The following is an 18,885-nucleotide window of genomic DNA, read 5'->3' on the forward strand; positions in this document are numbered from 1 at the left end:
TAGGTCCTGTTCTGTTACTCAGAACATATACTGTCACTCAGAACTCAGATATTTTCTTCTAAGAAAGGAAAAATGTCTGAAAAACTGCTATATTCTACCCCTCTTCACACACCTTTACCATCACCATTCATTTTGTGAGAAAAATGAAGGTATCTTCTACTCTGTGTCTGGGGCATATACCTAAACAACATAGTGCATGTGACAGAGCTTGCTCCCAGCACATGATGAAGATGGACTTCTGGGTATCTCCCTTTTATAGCTGGATGTACAGAGATTCACACAAGATGAGTCAGCTGTACAGTCAGCTACTCAGGAACTTAACTAATCCATCCCTGGCACAAGGTGACAGCAAGTAAATCCATGTAATTTCTAACAGGTCTGTGCCATATCTGTCTTTGAAGATCTCAAATTGTGGAGATTACGCTACTTCTGAACGCTTTTATTTCCAAACAATGAGCCACTATGAGAATGCTGACTACGTCATTTCTTTTTATAGGCATCTATAGCCTTTAATACAAGTATTGCCTCCGTGTATGTAACACAGGGTAGGATTCAGCTCCAGATTTAGATGTCAATAGTTAGCTATCTATGACACAATGTCTACTTATAAGCTCAGTATCTAAGTTACCATTATAATTGGTGGACACCCAGCTCAAAGTATTTTCTTTGGAACAGGAATATTGTTGTATTCTTATGATTTTCTCTCCATTAATCTTGGAAAACTATTAATAAGGTGCATTTCACTGGGGGTGCTGGCATTTTGGCCGCAGAGGACACAATCTTTCTTCTGCAAACAGGCTGGAAGGGAAATAGCTGCAGCTGGACCAATTATTGTACTGGACTGAATTTTGCCCAGTACAGACTGTGAGTTGTACAACCTTATGCCAGTGGGACACATCATAGTCTCCTCATCTTTGAATCCTGCTCCTCATCTTTTTTAGTTCAATCTGCTGAGAATTGAACTCAGCTCACAGAGAGATGTTAGGTGTCTCTAAGCCTTCTACAAATGAGTTGTCTGGCCTCCCTTCTGTGCTCATAAGGAACAGAGGCATCTCCAGAGAATGCTTCTGCTACTGTGTGGGATGGATTGCTTCAGAAGTCACCTGCTTTTCTTTTCTGATATAAAAGGAGCTTGGAAAATGAGTTGTACCTCACTTGCAGAGAGCTAAAGCTTAAGGTGATCAGTTCAAAGCTCAGAATATGTAAATCTCATTTTGGATAATCAAAACTTTATTTTTTAAGTAAGTTCAGTATTCATTTATTTAAACTTTAAATTATTCCAGCTTTTCCTGAAGTTAGGCAAAAATGAGATATAATGGGGAAAGCTAGAAAAAATGAAAACTAGCATAACCAAGATAGGGACAAACATTCAAAATATGTAAGTAGTCAGGCTGAGCAAAAGATTTTATGGAGGAATAAGCATTTGATTTTAATTATTTGATATAGCAGGGCTAGAAAGGTAAATGTTCAAACAGGCAGGCATTTTTTAAGAAGCACTCGATACTGCTCACCATCGACACCATCCAGTGTGACACATTCTTATGCTGCATACCACAACTGAATGGTTTTACAGCATTTTCTCATTCAGGGTGATGCTGCATACACCTAAACGCAAAATAACTTCAATATTTCTAAAATTCTTTGAAAATTTGCAGAAGAAAGGGTGATCCATGCCTGACAGTGTTCAAGGCCAGGTTGGACAGAGCCTTGGGCAACATGGTCTAGGGTGAGGCATCCCTGCCCACAGCAGGGGGGTGGAACTAGATGATCTTAAGGTCCTTTCCAACCTTAACCGTTCTATGATTCTATGATTATCCATTTTGTAGGCCTTTATTTCAAAGACAAAAATTGAGTGGATTTTATACATGTGCCACTGCTACACACGTAGATTGCTCCAAGTTAAAACACTAACAGTGTTAAGCACATTTTCAAATAACATTGTATGAACCTGTCATGGCTAAGCTGGAGCAATGTGTAACAACCTATATGCTCCTAAAAGGTAAGAAAGGAAAATCCCTTTTTTTATTTCTGAATCTGATTAGACACTTAAAGTTTATGGCATTTTCCTTTAGACTGGGAGACTTAAACATAAAATTGTTGTTAAGATTTTTCTGAAAAATAGAAGGGTGAATGCTGCCTAGCAGAAAACCAACTTAAAGATTTTTCTAGTCGTTGTGTCCAACTATTCATCCTTTTCCAATTCAAGGTGACTTATAAAGTTCAGCATAAAGCCTATCATGGCCCTAATATGAGTCACTATAGCTCTAAATTTCATGGTTTGAACTGCAATTTAGTTTTTGTGACACCAGTGCATGATTTTCATATACATTCATTTACTGACTCAAGTGATACTGTAGTATCATTAGACGAAATTCCCAACACGACTGACTGTAATTTTAGGATAGCTGATTCATGTCGTTTCCTTCAGCAAGACATTTACACAGACAACACAAAGAGAGACCAATGTTTCATTCTAACATGAAGGTGTAAGGATGGAAGTATTGGTGTAGGATTTAACTTTGAACTATTGTATAAGGTTCATTATATTATGTTAATGTTCTACAAGTCTGAGGTAGTTGATGAGAGCTCCTCCTTAGAAAATAATAGTAAAACAAAAATTTAACAAACCTGTCTTCTTCCAGTATACTTTGACCTGAAGTTGATTGTCCTGATAGAAAGGACTTCCAATTTTAAGAAAACGAGTGGGTTTTCTTCTTTGAAAGGTTGGGTAAGGATCTACCAGTCCTTTCTGGAGTTTCCCAGCAGCAGATGTTCGTTCCTCTGCAATACATAGAACAATCAGGAAATTATTTATGTGCTGTATAATGACTATGTTAACAGTGCTGCAATTCAGAAAATTATACTATCTTTAATCCAATTTATCTTATTTCAGTATCTCACCTAAATGAAATTAACATAAATAACAAATTATCCATAATGGTTCAAAAGCATATAATTCATTTGAAATTCAGCCAAAAAATATTTTAGAGAGAGAAAAATTGAAATATAATTTAGTATGAAAATGCTCTGTAAATTTTCAGAAGAATCATAAGGAAAGGGAGTGTATTCATATCCCCAAGAACTAGAAATGTTAACACATTGACTTTTTAAACAGGCATAGTATCTGTATAATCATTCATGGCTTTTATATCTGTGCAGTGTTTGAATATACACAAAACCCAAGGATGACATTGAGTGTAACCCACAGAGTGCCACATGTGGTTATTACATCAAAGTAAACACAGTCCTTCAGCATGCTATGTAGGAACACTATGGTCAGATTAAAGACCTTTCTTGCCCACTTTCCTGTTTCCAACAGTGAACAGCGAATGCTTAGGAAAACACTGTAAGAGCAAAATTAACTTTGAGCGATCCTTTTGGTGTTATGTGCCTAACTTCCAACAAGTAATGGTAATAGGATGTCCTTCATCAAGCATTTCATTTAGCAACAGTTTATCAACAGTTAGCAGGGTTGACAGTATTTATAGATATTTTCAGTTGAAAAGGCAAAATGCTGATTGAAGCTGCATTTTCACTGCACACATGCAAATATATCTGTTCCAATTCAGAGGATAGTATTTGCATCGGTTTTAAAAAAGCTGTATTTAATTCAATTTACACATAAATGAAAAATAAAGATTTCAATAATAAGGAAGTGGAAAATTACTAATTCCGTGCATGAGAGAAAAAGGGAAAGATTCAGATTTCAATAATTATCATAAGTAACATGTAAACTTGAATATTTTGCCCTACATATAGCTTCAGCTGAAACCCACTTGCTTTTTGGCCAAATTTTTGTTCTTAATCCTTTGCTTAATCTGATACAATTTTAAATTTTCTTTGCCTGTTTTAAATTAAAGCAAAACTACCAAACTTAAGCAAATTATTATTTTTCAAGGTAACCATAATGTTTATACTACAAAGAAAATAAAAAAAATTGATAGAGAGAAGCAGACTTAAATCTATTAGGTATACCTCAATTTAAAGTATTTTAATTTTACTAAGCATCTGCTTTTATGTTCTCTGTCTGCTCCACTTCCAGAAAAACCAGGACACAGATTTAGAATATTTCTATATAAAAATCAAGAGAGTCAGTCTTGCTGCATTTCCCAGAAGCAAAGCTTACAAATATAGTGAGGCAATGCATTTCTGAGTGTGGGGAAATGTAATGCCAGAGGGCCAGGGTCAAAGCTCACAGAGGTCTGTAGGACTAAATTACTTCAGCAGGTTATGGACTGTTTTTTATTCTGACAATAGGAAAAGACACTGAAAAAACCCAGAGCTTAATTCCAGAGAGAGCAGAACAACTGACAGAGGGACTTCAACAAAATTGGCATGTTGCTTCTGGAACTACTTCCCAAAGGCCACGGAAGTCCCCAAATAAAGACAGGCCATGAATGTCATGTCCTAGATAATATTTCAGGCAATATTTTTTTCTTTTTCACATTTCTCCATCTGCTTCTGAGCACTCTCAAAAGTACCTCAAGCAGAACTGGCTCTGTTCCTAACTAACTTCAGTGAGATTCAGAAGATGAATTTGCATCTCCTACAGGAGTAGGTTCCTTTTTTTTTGCTTTTCTATGTAAGCTATAATTTAACCATTTTTTGAAAAATGTCCAGAGGTCCAAATACACTTCTCAGCAGAGTTCTCTATCCACTGAAACGTGTGATATTAGTGCTTAGGCACTAAGAAAATACTGCTCATTAACTAAATGCATGTTCATAACTTGAACATTACAGTCAAATACTTTGAATATATGAGAAAACAAAAATATTGCTCTTAGTATAGTATTACTTTGCTTTAAAAAACAATAGAACAATTAATAAATCTTTTGGTCCAAGAAGGTCACCACAGCAAAATGAAACAAAGCACAAGGCATTGGAAAGTCTATAATGATGAAACCACCTAAGGCACATATGAGATACAGGGTAAATGAACTCCATCTGGATATTAGTAGATAGCAGACACACAGAAACTGCTGATGGACTGTTTTCTGAAGTAAAACAATCAAGGAGAGGGCAAATTATCCAAGCAAAATTGTGGGAGGAATTTAAATCTAGCCGTGACAATGACAGGAAATAGATGCCACTGGAGTGGACGTAAGATGATGAACCACCAAAGGCACATATGAGATACAGGGTAAATGAACTCCATTTGGTAGAGGGGACAACCTTTTGTAGAGGGGAAAGTGAAACAAAAATCTTCCTCTCCCAACACAAACCCATTGGTGATACAGACCATGAGAGACAGAACATTAGTAAGGCCATGAAGAGATTTGATACTACCAATAAAAGGTTTTCTCACAGTAAGTATAGAATGGTATAGAAAAATGACACATTCCAGTATCAATTACCTTCAGTTTAGCGGGGGGGGGGAGGTTGTTACATGGAAAGTCTTTGCTTACTACCATGTTTAAAGACTATGATCATGTGACCTAATAGGACTAGCAATAGAGCCTGACAAACACCAGTTGATTAATTATCCCTGCTGCCAAGAGGGGAAAGTTTATAAGACTATTCTCATAGTAAAATGAGAGAAAGAAATTCAACAGCTTGCCCAATGTCATTTTGGCTAGGTGTGTATAATGGCACCCAGAATTTCCTCCCAGTTACCAGAACACAGCCCAGCCTCAGACCCAGGTGAAATCCAGGCACCAGCCTTCTCCTGTGACTGGATGTAAACTCAACTCAGTTGCACGTCCTTTCTCAGAGCTGTGATGTAATCTGGTGAAATTCCAGTCAAGAAGATTGGACTGAAAAGTAAACACCCTGAAGTTTATTAGCACTGAGATCCAGAACTTCACAGAAACTTCTAATCAGAAAAGAAAAACAAAATACCCAAAACAAAACAGAAGGAGAGATGATTAAAAAAAGAAAAAAGTTTTGGTTTTTTTCCTTGTTTATCTAGCAAAAAATGCTTTGCAGAAAAAAAAGGAAAAAAGAATAAAAACACCCAAACCCCCCAAACAACAGGAAAAAAAAAAAAAGAAGCAAAACCAATAAAAAATTCTTAGAAAAATACTCAGCACAATGAGAACATCTCTCATAAACACCAATGATAGGCTTCTAGTTGAGCTCAGTGCCTGAGTGTACTAGAATTACACACCCAGGTCCCACCATAGTTCGTCTTCTATTACATCTCCTGTGTGCATATAAAAAAGAAAGAAAAACTAAATCTGGTATATTGTGCAGTTCTGAAAACTATGTCATCTTTCTCGTGGACAGCAGAAAACACAGGTAAAGTCTGGGAGAGCCAGTATGGAAAGGGCAGAACTGTTATATTCACTTACATTAGGCTTCACTGAGGATTAACACAAAGTTGCCTTATGTACACACTGTGGAAATTCCATTTCATATTCTAGTATGGATTTCAAGCAAAGACTCAGTGTATTGATGAGATGAAAACTTGGCCTTCTGGTGTCTCTTAAAATAGCCAAAAAGTAGCAAAAACTAAGCATGATATGGGAAAAAGATATTTAGGTCTATTTTTCCTTCTCCGTACAGTAACGTGGGAAGCAACTGTAGATGAAGGTCTGTCATAGCTAACAGCTACTTTAAAATGTTATATGTATATCCAAACTCAATAGGCTTGAAGAATGGTCTAGCAACAATAGCAATTGATTACTCAGGGTGAAAGTAATTAATTATGTTACGAAAATGGCAACAAGGAAAGTTTAAACTGTTAGTGTATTTTAAAAAGAAAATGTAAATGGATGGCAAATAAAATGGAGTCAGGGCAGGATATTTAAAATTATATCCTTCAACATCTTATCAGAATTTTGCTGTATTAGTTAATTAGAGACACATCATCAGTTGCGGCAGTAACTCAGTATCATATTGCAATTGTACAAATAGCATTTCACTAAGAAAAAGAATCATGGTTTACTCTGAGATTCAGATAGGCTTTTCAATTACATTATTTAGCATGTAAAGTTACAAAGATCTTAACAAGACATAGCCCAACATCTAAAGATCTCAAGATTTCAATTCGAATGTGGGTACCCTGTGTGATATATTTTGAGATTAATAGAATGATCGATATTTTAAATCACTTCAGAGTAGATACATGTTTATGTGGTCCAAGAATCTGAATTAATGGCCTACTCAAAATAGTCAGGATTTTGAAAAACACTGCAAGCTAAAACTGTCCAGTTAAGACAGAGACACGGAAATGGTTTTATTCCAGCCTCTGAGAAATATACTCAGTATTTATACCTGCATTGCATTTGAAAAATATTAACATCATAGCTGTGCAAATGGTTCCATTTTCATTGCCATTGTTCATTTTAGATGAGTGGAATCTAAGACAAAGAGTTAGGCAAAAACTGTCACCATTTTTCAGATAAGAAATTTAACATTAAAAGGTTACTCAACCTGACTGGGGTAGGATGACTATGCTATCAAACAGCCTGCTTTAAGAAATTTTTTATTTTATTTGAAAACTCATTATATAAAACATTCAAATTCCAGATAAAGAAGAGATAAAGCATTCAGGTGCTTGAATACAATTACTCACTATTATTCCTGGTGTCCTGAGTTGTACTAAAATGAAGAGAAACCTTAGCACTTTTTAGGCGTATCTGGCCCCAGCGTGTTACTGCCTGCAGTTCTACATTGTAGTTGCTGTTGGGCTGGAGTCCTTCCAGGACCACATAATTTTGGGCCTATAATAGAATAAAAATAGAAAGCAGTTACAATATTACTGAAACAGGCACTTAATAAAAGCAGGCCTGTTATGTTAGGCACACTACTTTTTTGAAATTAGAAAATAAATTCATGTAAAAATTTCAACAGAGCAAAATTTCCTCTTTTTAAAATATATTTTATTAGGCTCTGGTTTTCTGTGTAACTTTTAAAATACTACCCTTTTTGATGTTTACATAATTTTGGTAATTCCTTGGCAAACACAGTCACCTATTGTATAGGAAAAAAATAAAGGTTTTTTTCTGCATAACAATTTTTTTTCTTATGCCAAAATTATTTTAGCCAAAGAAATTTAAACTGTTTATTCCCCAATTTCTGTGTTACCAAACAAACTGGAAACTTTTGCTAGAGACAGCCAGTCTGCAGACAGCTAAAATCCAACATTCACTACATTTTTCAACATATTCTATTTGTTTCAACAATTCAACTTCATGCTCCAGAAGAAAAATTACAGTGAGACTGGAGTAATATGAAATATACTCTAAGAGCCTACCTTTTCTCTAAAATATGCCCTGGAACTTCTGGATTTCCCTATATTCAAGGTCAGAACTTGGTTCCAATTACCATAATGTTGTATACTGGATCTATTGTAACGCATTTATAGGTAGGATATCCCCTATGTAAAATGCCAACACAAAATTAAGGACACAGCTCAATCTGAAAATTCTTTGGGTTTTGTGATTTAAGGACCAGCTTGTGGAAAAAAGGTCCCCTGTACCTTTAGGCTGTAGCCTCTGTCATGAAGATCTCCAGCCAATGGCAGCTTTTCCAAGAAACACAAACTTTTTTACATAACACAGACCAACCCTACTCCTATCTTGCCAAAGTGATATTTTAAGAGTGTAACAAAGAACTAACTTTCTTTTCTGTGTGTATTTACTTGCACAAATTCAGCACACAGACTTCATTGCTTTTATTTCTCTCAGAGTTTGGTGACTGAGGGACAGAGGGAACTACAACCCTCCAGCTGTCACTCATCACATTGTAGGTGGGCAGCCAGAGCCAAAACACAGTTAGCGTAGACTTGGGACCAGATTCTCACCATACACTTATTAAAAGCATTGAGAATTAAGTTCAAGCCTCTTATCTGTAATTTATTTCTATTTCTATTAATTACTTCAAAACAATATGCAATATGCTTAGGGATATCACAACAAATAATTTTCAAGTAAAGCAGTATTTGATACATCATTCAAAAAAGTCATAGGAGCTGGCTGCTATGAAAATACATCAGATCTGTGGTACAGAAGCTTATTTAAAGAGTTTTGGGTTGTTTTTTTTCCTTGGATCTATACTGACTATTTAATGGTTACTCTATATCACAGTGTCACAAGTTTTACATGCATAGTGAAAAGACAATGTGACAGATGACGCTAGGCTTTTTAAATAAAATAAAGCACTGTATCTTTAAGAAGCACTAAAAAATAAGCCTGAATTTAGAGGACAAATAGCACTTAACTTTCTATTCGTCTTTCCTGTAAAATCTGGTAACAGTTGCCTGCATTTTAAGGCTGAAGTCTACTTCTCTCCCTGAGTTCAGTGAAAGATAGGCACTGAGACATCAAAATTGTCTATGGGGTTCCTGATATTAAAAATTAAGACCCCTAGTTTACCAGCTGCTGAAATCATTGCTATTTATCACTTATTTTATACTTACACTCTATTTTGTGTGAGAAATAAGCATTACTTCTGTCTCATTGACTATTTTCTTTCTTACCCCATCAGTAATCTTCCTTCTCTTTTTTTTGGCTGGGATTACATATTTGCTATATGTCCAGCTCCAGAAGACTTTGTAATGGTGCACTGGGATATCAGGCTCTTCTGGAAGATCCCAAGTAATCATTACATTTACACTCCCATCATTGTTTGCACTGATATTGGCGATTCTGATATTAGATGGAGCTGGTGGAGCAGATGGATCTAGAATTTAAAGCAAACAAAAATATTCTAAAATAAAGATCATCTTCAGTAAGGTAAAGATCATTTTTATCTTATGTATTTACCAGGCATACAAGAGCTGGATTAAACATTCTCAATACACTGAAGAAAACTGAGGCAAAAATTTCCAATAAGTGATATGGCTTCTTGTCAATTCCAGAAATTCAAACTTTACTGGAATAAAAATGATGGGTTAGCATCTGGTTTTGTCATTATTCTGTATGGTTGGTAGTTCACAAACATTACAAAGCTTTATGTACTGGACTATCAGTTTTACTTCCATGAAACACTACTTCAAATACACAGCAAGCATTAAACACTCCTCTTCTACAAGTGTATAGTCATCACAGAATTGTATGATGGAAACCCTCAATATTTTTTTTTTTTCTTGACAGACAATTCTCAGATGAAAAAATTAACTTTCTACATGTTGAGACTTTCTTCAAAATTCTAGTATTGATATCTATGGGACATAAACACTTTCTTAGAATAAATATAATTAAGATGTAATGATATATTATGCTTTCATAAAAGTAAAACATTGATGACAAAATATAAGGCAACTGCAAAAATAAAATTAAAAAAGAAAACAACGTGACTCAAAAAATAAAAAATTATATCAGGCAGAATAAAGGAAATTCATAAAAATTAGGCCATGTTATGAAGCTGTAGCCAAGAAAAAAACAATCTGACCAAAAAGAAACCATTTTCATATAACTTTTTAACCAAATGAGACACCACTTATTTGTCAGAAATAAAACTCAACGTGTGCAGAGACACCAGGCATTCATTTATTGCATGGTTCACCTGCATCTTTTTATAATGGTAAATGAGCTGTTAAATACGCTTTCCAGGCATACTACATTCATCAGATAATCCCTATCACAAACTGTCTCACTGAAAAATTCCATAATTTAGCTCATGCAAACAGACACATTCAGAATTAATAAAGATAGCATTTCCCTTTTAAGATCAGCAGATGTGAAATAATTGCTGGTTCCTATTATTTAACAAGAGTCTTGGTTAAATAACAATGGATGCTATGCTTCTGTTTCCTCACACATGCCATTTTAGCCAAATAGTAATGGATGTCCCTATTTCCTCACACATATAATTCAACCTAACTTTTGGCCATAAAAATTACAAAGCATACTTGAGTTTGAGAATTCTGGAAATTTAAATTAATTTTAAAAATAATGCGAATTCCACATTTCTTCTCACTTTTTTTTTAATCAGCTTGCAAGCCAGATCCCTTTATGGGAACTACTCATATAATGTATAAAAGTTAGTTATATTGGAATGGATAAATTTAAGAGGTAATTTAGTTAAGTGGTTTATACTGTTCTCTAACACAACTTTACATTTACTTCTATTTGTTAATAAAACAAGCAGATATAAAGTGAAATTTAGGTTCAATAAATATGAGCAAAATCATGATTTACAAATCCAAAATCTTTATTAAGTATTCATCTTCACTGATTTAAAATGGTAGGTGTTTTTCATGTAATATGACAACATATTACGGCAATAAAAGATTTATAACCTGAAGTGCAACATGATCATATTACCGTAGGTGAATTATTCAGGTTAACTCCCAGAAGTACTATGCATCATGTATTATTTAAAGATAACATATGGGATAGAATTAAAGTGTTTCAGAGAATATGTCTTCACAAATGGTCAGATGTAAGAAAAAACAATTTTAAACATAAAATGCTTGTCTTCCTTCTGTATCTATAAAAGACTTAGTGAGTCATTAAAAAAACAATCTAAAAGTTGACTGAAATAACTCTTGTGGACAAAATGATTAAAAATAATCTGAAGTTCTATTCACCTGTTTTTCATAGGTCTAAAAGCAAATGACCGAATTAATGTTCTTCCTTTTCAAATGTTTCTGTCCCCTTAAGAAAACAAGATAGTTTGTAATTTTTCCTTGTACAAAGTTAACGATTGACCAGAACGAAGTTTTATATGTCTCAGAATCACAGGAATTTGTTTGTTTGCTTGTTTGTTTTAAGGTAACTTCAAACATCCCTGTTTTTCGCAGAGACATAAGCAGAAAGAGAAAGCAGTAAGGAAGAGCTACGTGCATACAGAAACAAACAGACCATTTCTTCTGCCTTCTAGAGCACCAGAATTTCACTCTGTACTTTTTATAATTGCTCAGTTTATTGAAAACATTACTTTATCAATAGCACTTCACCTGTGTTTGCTAGAAACAGTGCAGTCAGCAGACAAAACACTGATCCATATTTAAAAAACCCAGTAGTGTTCATTTGCAATGGGAGAATGTAAACGTCGTATTAAAAAAACATTGGGTAATTATAGTTAAGAAAAGAAAGAATGTCCTTTTGAAAGGAATATAGATGTGAAATAAAACAGCAATAGCAGAAACATTTTCCTGAGCGCCTCCTTTCTTCAGTCTCTCTTTTGCAAACCTTGCAAATGTCATCCTCAAAAATGACTTTGAACAGGAGGAAGAATGGTGGTGCTAGCAGTAGAAGACAGAAAAGAAGGAGATCTACAGCTGACAGAAGTGAAAAAGTGAGACATTTGAAAGTGCCATGTTGTCTAAAAGATGTTTTAGAAACTAGCAGACTAATCTGGGAAAAATAATTATCTAGAAAAACATAATATGTCAAAGTTGAACAAAACTTAATTTATTACTGTTTTGCATTTAATCCTCTGAAAAACAACCAACCAAACTGTAGAGACACAACACTAAAATGTTTCTTAGATTTAGAGTGTATTACCTGAAATATGAAGCCACTTAGTGAGCATTTTATTGCAGCTAAGTATCCATTCCTTAGCTGGAGTTTCAATACCTCTATATAATTTATTCATCTATTTCTATATATTTCTGTGACCCTCACCACTATTACAACTGATAGAACTATCATTTTTTGAGCCAAAACCCCAAGAATATTAATCTTTAATTTGAAAAGAATTGAGTTTCACCAGCACAATAAACAGGTAAAAAAGAATAGTTCAAGACAAGATATTGTGATCTCTGTTATTAACAGGAGAAAAACCCAAATGACCTACATCCCATCCCCAAAAAACCAAACCAACAAAAATAGTAATTAAAAAAAACAAAACACACAAAAACCCACACACAAAAACCCCAAAACCCCAAAATCCCAAACCCAGACCTATTCAAAGGCCACTCCCCCCCCCAAATCCAACTTCCAAAAAACTGTTAAGTATAAGAGCATGCTCTTCCATAACATATGCCTGCCAGTTACCAGTTGTTTTCTTCTGCACTACTGAATGGAAAAGTCATGCTTCTAGAAGGTGCTTATGTCTACGCAAACTAAAAACAGTATACAAGTCATGCAGAAATACTTCCAGGTCTACTAACTGGTACTGGATGATAAAGCTTATATACATAAGGTGTTTGTTAACCTGACTACGAAGCTGAACTGGCATTCTGTTGACTATAAAGCTAACAGCCATGCTGCTGTTATTCTTCGTATATCTGTGATCCCTTTGACTGACTGCCCACGTATAATTCAGATACATAAACATTAAATTACTGAAATGGAAACTACTGCCAGTTTTTCAAATGTAAAGTTCTGAAATTTTATATACATGAATTTATCTGAGTGTTAAATTAAATTCTTTGGCTTGCAGAAATAGTGATGCTAGTTGTAGCTTTCCATTGCAGTTTATACTAAAACTCAAATAAAAGTCATTTTATATATACTAGAATTTGGCACAGGCAGCTGTCCTCAAATCTGAAAAAAAAAAATCTGGTCTCAGCAGCCTGACAAGTAAATCACTTCTCACTGCTAGAAATGATAGCTTCATTAGGTCAAGGCTGAAGCTGCTGTTCCAGCACATGGAGTAAGTACTGCATTTGTCTGGATTGTATCTGGCTTGAGTATACCCAAAGGGCTTAAATTCTTGTCTTGCTGGCTACTCACAAGCAAAATTCAGTCTCCAGCCCCCAACAGAGAGGATTTCTTGCAGTAAATAAAAGAAAAAAGAAAACCCTCACATCATCACCATTTCAAAACGCACATCTTCCCACATTCATATTTGTAAACAGTGATAGACAATTTATATTTTGCTTTTTTTTTTTTTCAATCAGTAGGATCTGGAAGCACTTTTACAACCTTAACAAAACAGTATGGCCAAGCTGTACACAAGAATCACATCACCGTACACTGCTGCAATGCATCCACTTTGGCTTTAAATGTGGCAACTGTGGTGAAAACAGTAAGTGATTTAGAATATTGTCAGAGAAGGACAGAATGACGTTGGGACCGGAATTCTCATTCTGAGCTGTAAAAGTGATAGCAAGTTTGACTCTAATTTAAAGCCTTTTTAAGCAGCTTTTTTTCCTGACTTAAAATGGATTTGCCATTGCTATCTTTTAAACATTAGACCTTCCAACTCTAAAAATCTGCTGAAACTGCTCTACAGACAGTAATGGTTTCCAACCATTAAACAGTTCCAAGGCATAAGCAGGAAGACTGACTTTGCCCAATGGAAATGGCACACATAAACCAGCTGTGCAACAGCATAAAAAAATCATTGGTCCCAAAGGAGCGACAGAAAGAATTTTATTGCAAGGAGTGGGTGTCTGTTCTAGTTTTTCTAACACTCAGTAATGTATGCGTGAAATCACATCCAGCATGGTACTTATGTGCTGTGAAAACAATGTTGTCTGCTTCCTTTTGCCTGACAATTTATCCTGTGTATGCTAGCAACTGCCTTCATGTTGAAGACAAAAACCTTCAGGAGACATAGAAGGATCAGATGGTTTGGGCTTATTGTGTGATCTCAGAAAATGCACCGTACCTAACTACAGACCAGCAAGATAACATGGAAATGCCTAACACTTATCCCATTAAGTAACTGCAGTCTGTTTACTAAGAGTTCATCCTTATTACAAAAAGCTAGAAAAAATAGCCTAAAAATTCTTGCAACAAATCAAAAATTTTATTACTAGTGCTGAGCAGCTTCTCACCAGTTCAGTTAGTCTATCTGGTGCCTGTTTAATGGGAGAAAAGCGGAGGTAGCTTTTCTTCCAAGGAGACTCACATGTGGATTGTAGGAACAGTTCTGCTTCCAGAGAAAATGAAGCAGTTGGAGAGTGCCAGTCAAAATACTAAAAGAAATATATGCCTAACTTTGGGAACCAAAAATGTTCTTTCAGGCATTCCGTTATCTTTATTTATTGCTGTTATTGCAAAGTATTGCCATTCAGTTGAAGATGAAAAAGAAAGCACACACCATTTAAAAACTTTGAAAACAGAACTGCAAACCACTGTCAAAATAGTGGAAGGTTTTGATCAATTTTAGCTGACAGTATCAATCCGAAAATCCACGTGCAGAGTCCTACTTCTAGGAAAGAACTCACTCTCCCAGGTGCAGTATTCACTTCATCTTCTAGCAACTCTGCTCCAAACAGACAGGCCTAGTCTAACCTGCATTTCTTGTAATTTTGGAATTGCATTTTGGTAAACTGAAGCATCACTTCATTCCTGTGAAGGGTCATCCCAGACAAGCACATATAAACCCTTTATTTTTTTTATTAAAAAGAAATAACATTAAAAAAACCTCTGCTTAAGCTCTGAATATTTCATAAATTATCTCACATGTGTCACTTTGATTATTGTTTACAGATTAATGCCATAAATGAACACGAGGCAGTGCAGAACAGTTCATAAACCTTCACCTCAAAAGTTTATAGTATAGGAGTATCAAAACCTGCAATAGATAAAACCTCAAAACACAACTAGATGCAGAATGGTAAGCTGAAATGCTTGATGAAATACTCTTGTTTTTCTGGTTTTGCCTATTTCATGACTGGGAAATTTAATTAATTTTGTTAATAAGGAGCTTTATTTAGTGATAGAAAAGTTAATGAAAATTACATACCTCAGTAGACTTCACATTAATTTGAACATACGAAAACCTTTCTTTGCTGTGTCTACTTAGAGATCCTATTTTTTACATTTGAAAAAAAAAACATAAACCAGTATAAAACAGTTTTGTAGTAACCAGACAAAAAGTCTCTCTCCAAGTAATTACAGCACCGTGTTTTTGAATATTCCTTTTAACAGCTTAAAATATTTAGCAACAGAGACATTGTGGTGCCATACTCCTCCCTAGATTCAGATTATATATCATGTTTGTCCTACTTTGAAGAAAAAATAAACCCAAATAATTTGCTATTCATTATAACTTATGAGCAACTGGTAAAAGTTCAGCATCTTGCATGAGAAACCATCTTAGGAATTACTGTCATGTTTCCTGATCAAAGGATTTCTTTTTAAAGAAAACTTCTGTTAAGTCTGACACGGATAATAATCTTCTCTTGGTCTTGGCACAATAGGGTGAAGTGAAACAGTACAAGAACTGATGTGAATTTCTGTCCACACTTCATACAAACGTAGCACAGACAGTCAGCAACCTTCCAAAGGTAGCCTGCCAAAGTCCACTTTCCTTTTCCAAACTGGAGGTTAAATGTGCCTGTAGGAGCTCAGCAGGGGCCAGTAGATGCTGGCATTCAAAAAGCTAGGCACATCTAAGCAGCAGTTTCTTGCCTCTCTGCCAGGCAGGGGCTGCTACTTCCCACCGAGCTCCAAAGTAGTAATTAAATGTCTATACGACACTGTAACTGTTACCACTATGAGTGCCTACTTGGGGACATGAAGGCTAAGAAATACCGATTGAAGCATCCCAGTATCGTTCCCAACAGTCACCACCTAGCAGCATTTTCATGTGAGTCACTAGCGCAAGTACATGTTTATCTGGTGAACATAGTATCTTTACAATAACCACTGACAATACCAAAGACCCTAAAGCAGTCAAATGAGCTGCCACAGTAGGATGATTTTGGCTGCAAAGCTGATAGCTAACTGAACTCCTTGCTGTTTTTCTGGTAATTCACAATTCTTTGCCAAGGACTGTAGTTTAGATTTGAAAAATCATTATTTTGAGTTACAGAAGCCTTTTGAACAACGCTGGATACGCACTTCGTGCAATTATCAAGATCCCATTATTTTTGTTTATTAGATAAAGAGCATGCAGAGGTAGTACTGGCTCCTACTGTCCTTGTCACAAAGTTCTAGAAGTGCTCTCCACCAGACAGCCATGAGCAGTACTCAAAAGGAGCAAATGGTTCAGGGGTAGCTGCAGAGACCACAATAAAAGAGGACTCTGATATCTAACACAGAGTCATCTCAGAACCACAAGCTCCTGAAACACAGATCAGTGTTTCAAACACAAAACACAAAAGCTGGGAGACTGTTCTGAAGACATATCCCTATGTGCTTATCCTGCTCTTACAATTATTCTCCAGAAATCTACTTCTGGCTGGGGTCAGATATTGAGCTAAAGAGAGCTTCAGTATGACTTACCACAGACATCCATTACCAGTGTAGGTATTTTGAACATTATACTCCTGTGGCTAGCACAATCAGTAGGGGATGAATTTCTGGGGAAGTAATACAAATCCTGCCTGAAAATGTCATGCTCAAGCCAAAACCTCAGAGTTATCATGATATACCTTTATGTAATTGCAACTATAGTGGTTCCAAGCAGAATAGCTGGAAAATCTTTACAAACTCAATAAAACAACTGACAATGTTCTCAGTCTAAGAGAAAGTTGGTGCCAGTAACAAATTGCTGTATCTGCTGAAGTGCTGCTCATGAAGAAAAGTGAAATAAAAGCTATTGCTGCAGCTGAGACCTTGCAGTAAGCTCAATGCAGCTTGAAGGAACTGTATTTTTTATTTGACTAAAATGGTATGCTACTAAAGTATAATAAATTTTTAAAATAATACTTCTGTTATACTTGAAAAGGTTTGTGGTCAAAGCAGTAATGGGATAGCTATGCCAGCCAACCTTCCCACTATAACGTATAATTATTCCATAAGTAATTAAACCATCCATACCAGCAAAAGTATTTGCATGCCTCTATAACTGCATTTACAGTAAGATTTTTTCCTAGGACTATGGCTTAACAGCAAGCAAAAAGCTAGCATGGGAACCCATAGATGGCTGCTGCCTGTATTGCAAGATAAATCCATCTGCAGAACGAAGAGGAAATGCATTCCTCAAAGTATGCGTTATACAAGTATAAAGATTCTGTCACTACTAAAACAAAGACAAGTCTTTCTATTAGAGACATCTTCTATGAGTCGAGTAAAGAATGCTAGATCTCATTCTTCAGCACTAAAATCAACTAGCATAGTCTGGCAATGTCCACATTATTAAGTGCCTTTAAGAGAGGGTGACCACATCTAGACCATCTGTCCATTGGGAATAGTTTCTGGCCTTTGCTAACTCCTATACTAAGCCCAAGAGCCATCCAGGAAAGTGTTTTGTGTGGGTTAAAGGCACATGAGGGACAAAGCTAGGAACTCCACAGAATGCGAGATCGGTTTCTATCTCCCCCACCCCCCAAGTACTGTTTACTGGCACACAAATAATTTTTGAAGTTATTTTATTACCCAAACCCTTGCAAAACCAGAAATGGCAACAAAAACTCCTACAATACTTTGTGGATTGTCCAGCATGACTTTCTAATGAACAGAAACATGCTACTTAGCATTTATATTCTTTATTCTTAAGCCCTCACAGTTAGTGCTACCAAGCAGAAGGTTATATTAAGAGAGCCCTCAGTTCCATCAAAACAATGCTGCTAGATACAGGCAACAGAATATTTCAGTACTCTGTTAAACATATGGCAGCAACATATTTCTTATATCCAGAAGGAAAAATAAGAGAAACCTCTCGGAATAACACACTGAAACCCCAGTTCCTTCATGTTTCATGGTCAGGGTCATGTTTTTTGAGACCAACCATGCAGAAAATGTTTAAAAGAAGGTTTATTCATTGAGACCCCTTACTGATGAAAGAATAACAACATCTTTAAGCTTTAATTCCTTTGCTGACTTCAGACAAATCTCACACCGTTTCTAAAGCCAGTGGCAAAACTACCTGAAAACCCACCTGTTAAAACCTTCTACCACAAAAGTAGGCAGACCAGGTTGCACTCCACATGAGTGGAAGGTAAGCACCAGACACAATGAACAAAAACTAACCTTTTGAGGATCGAAAGTGTTTGCTGGGTGCCGTGAAGCCTCTCGTCCCGTGCACATTCACAGCTGCCACGCGGAACTGGTACCACCTGCTTGCTCGGATGTCTGGCAGCCGAACCCGCTCATCTGTAGTCTGGTAGGGAAAACGTCAAGCTCACATTCATTGTTCTAACATGGCTAGTTG

General features: G+C 35.8%; 1 protein-coding gene across 1 annotated transcript in view; it reads right to left on the reverse strand.

Annotated features, from left to right (window-relative positions):
* KAL1 (Kallmann syndrome 1 sequence) overlaps positions 1–18,885 on the reverse strand; it is a gene marked incomplete at its 5' end in the record, with an annotated part of 57,760 nt that overhangs the window by 21,883 nt on the left and 16,992 nt on the right. Inside the window, 4 exon segments of the mRNA XM_010015990.1 lie at positions 2,629–2,781; positions 7,517–7,664; positions 9,422–9,624; positions 18,705–18,834. Coding sequence (XP_010014292.1) covers positions 2,629–2,781; positions 7,517–7,664; positions 9,422–9,624; positions 18,705–18,834 — 634 coding nt within the window.

Source organism: Nestor notabilis, unplaced genomic scaffold (assembly GCF_000696875.1).
Source record: "Nestor notabilis isolate BGI_N333 unplaced genomic scaffold, ASM69687v1 scaffold11696, whole genome shotgun sequence".
Taxonomy (NCBI): domain Eukaryota; kingdom Metazoa; phylum Chordata; class Aves; order Psittaciformes; family Psittacidae; genus Nestor; species Nestor notabilis.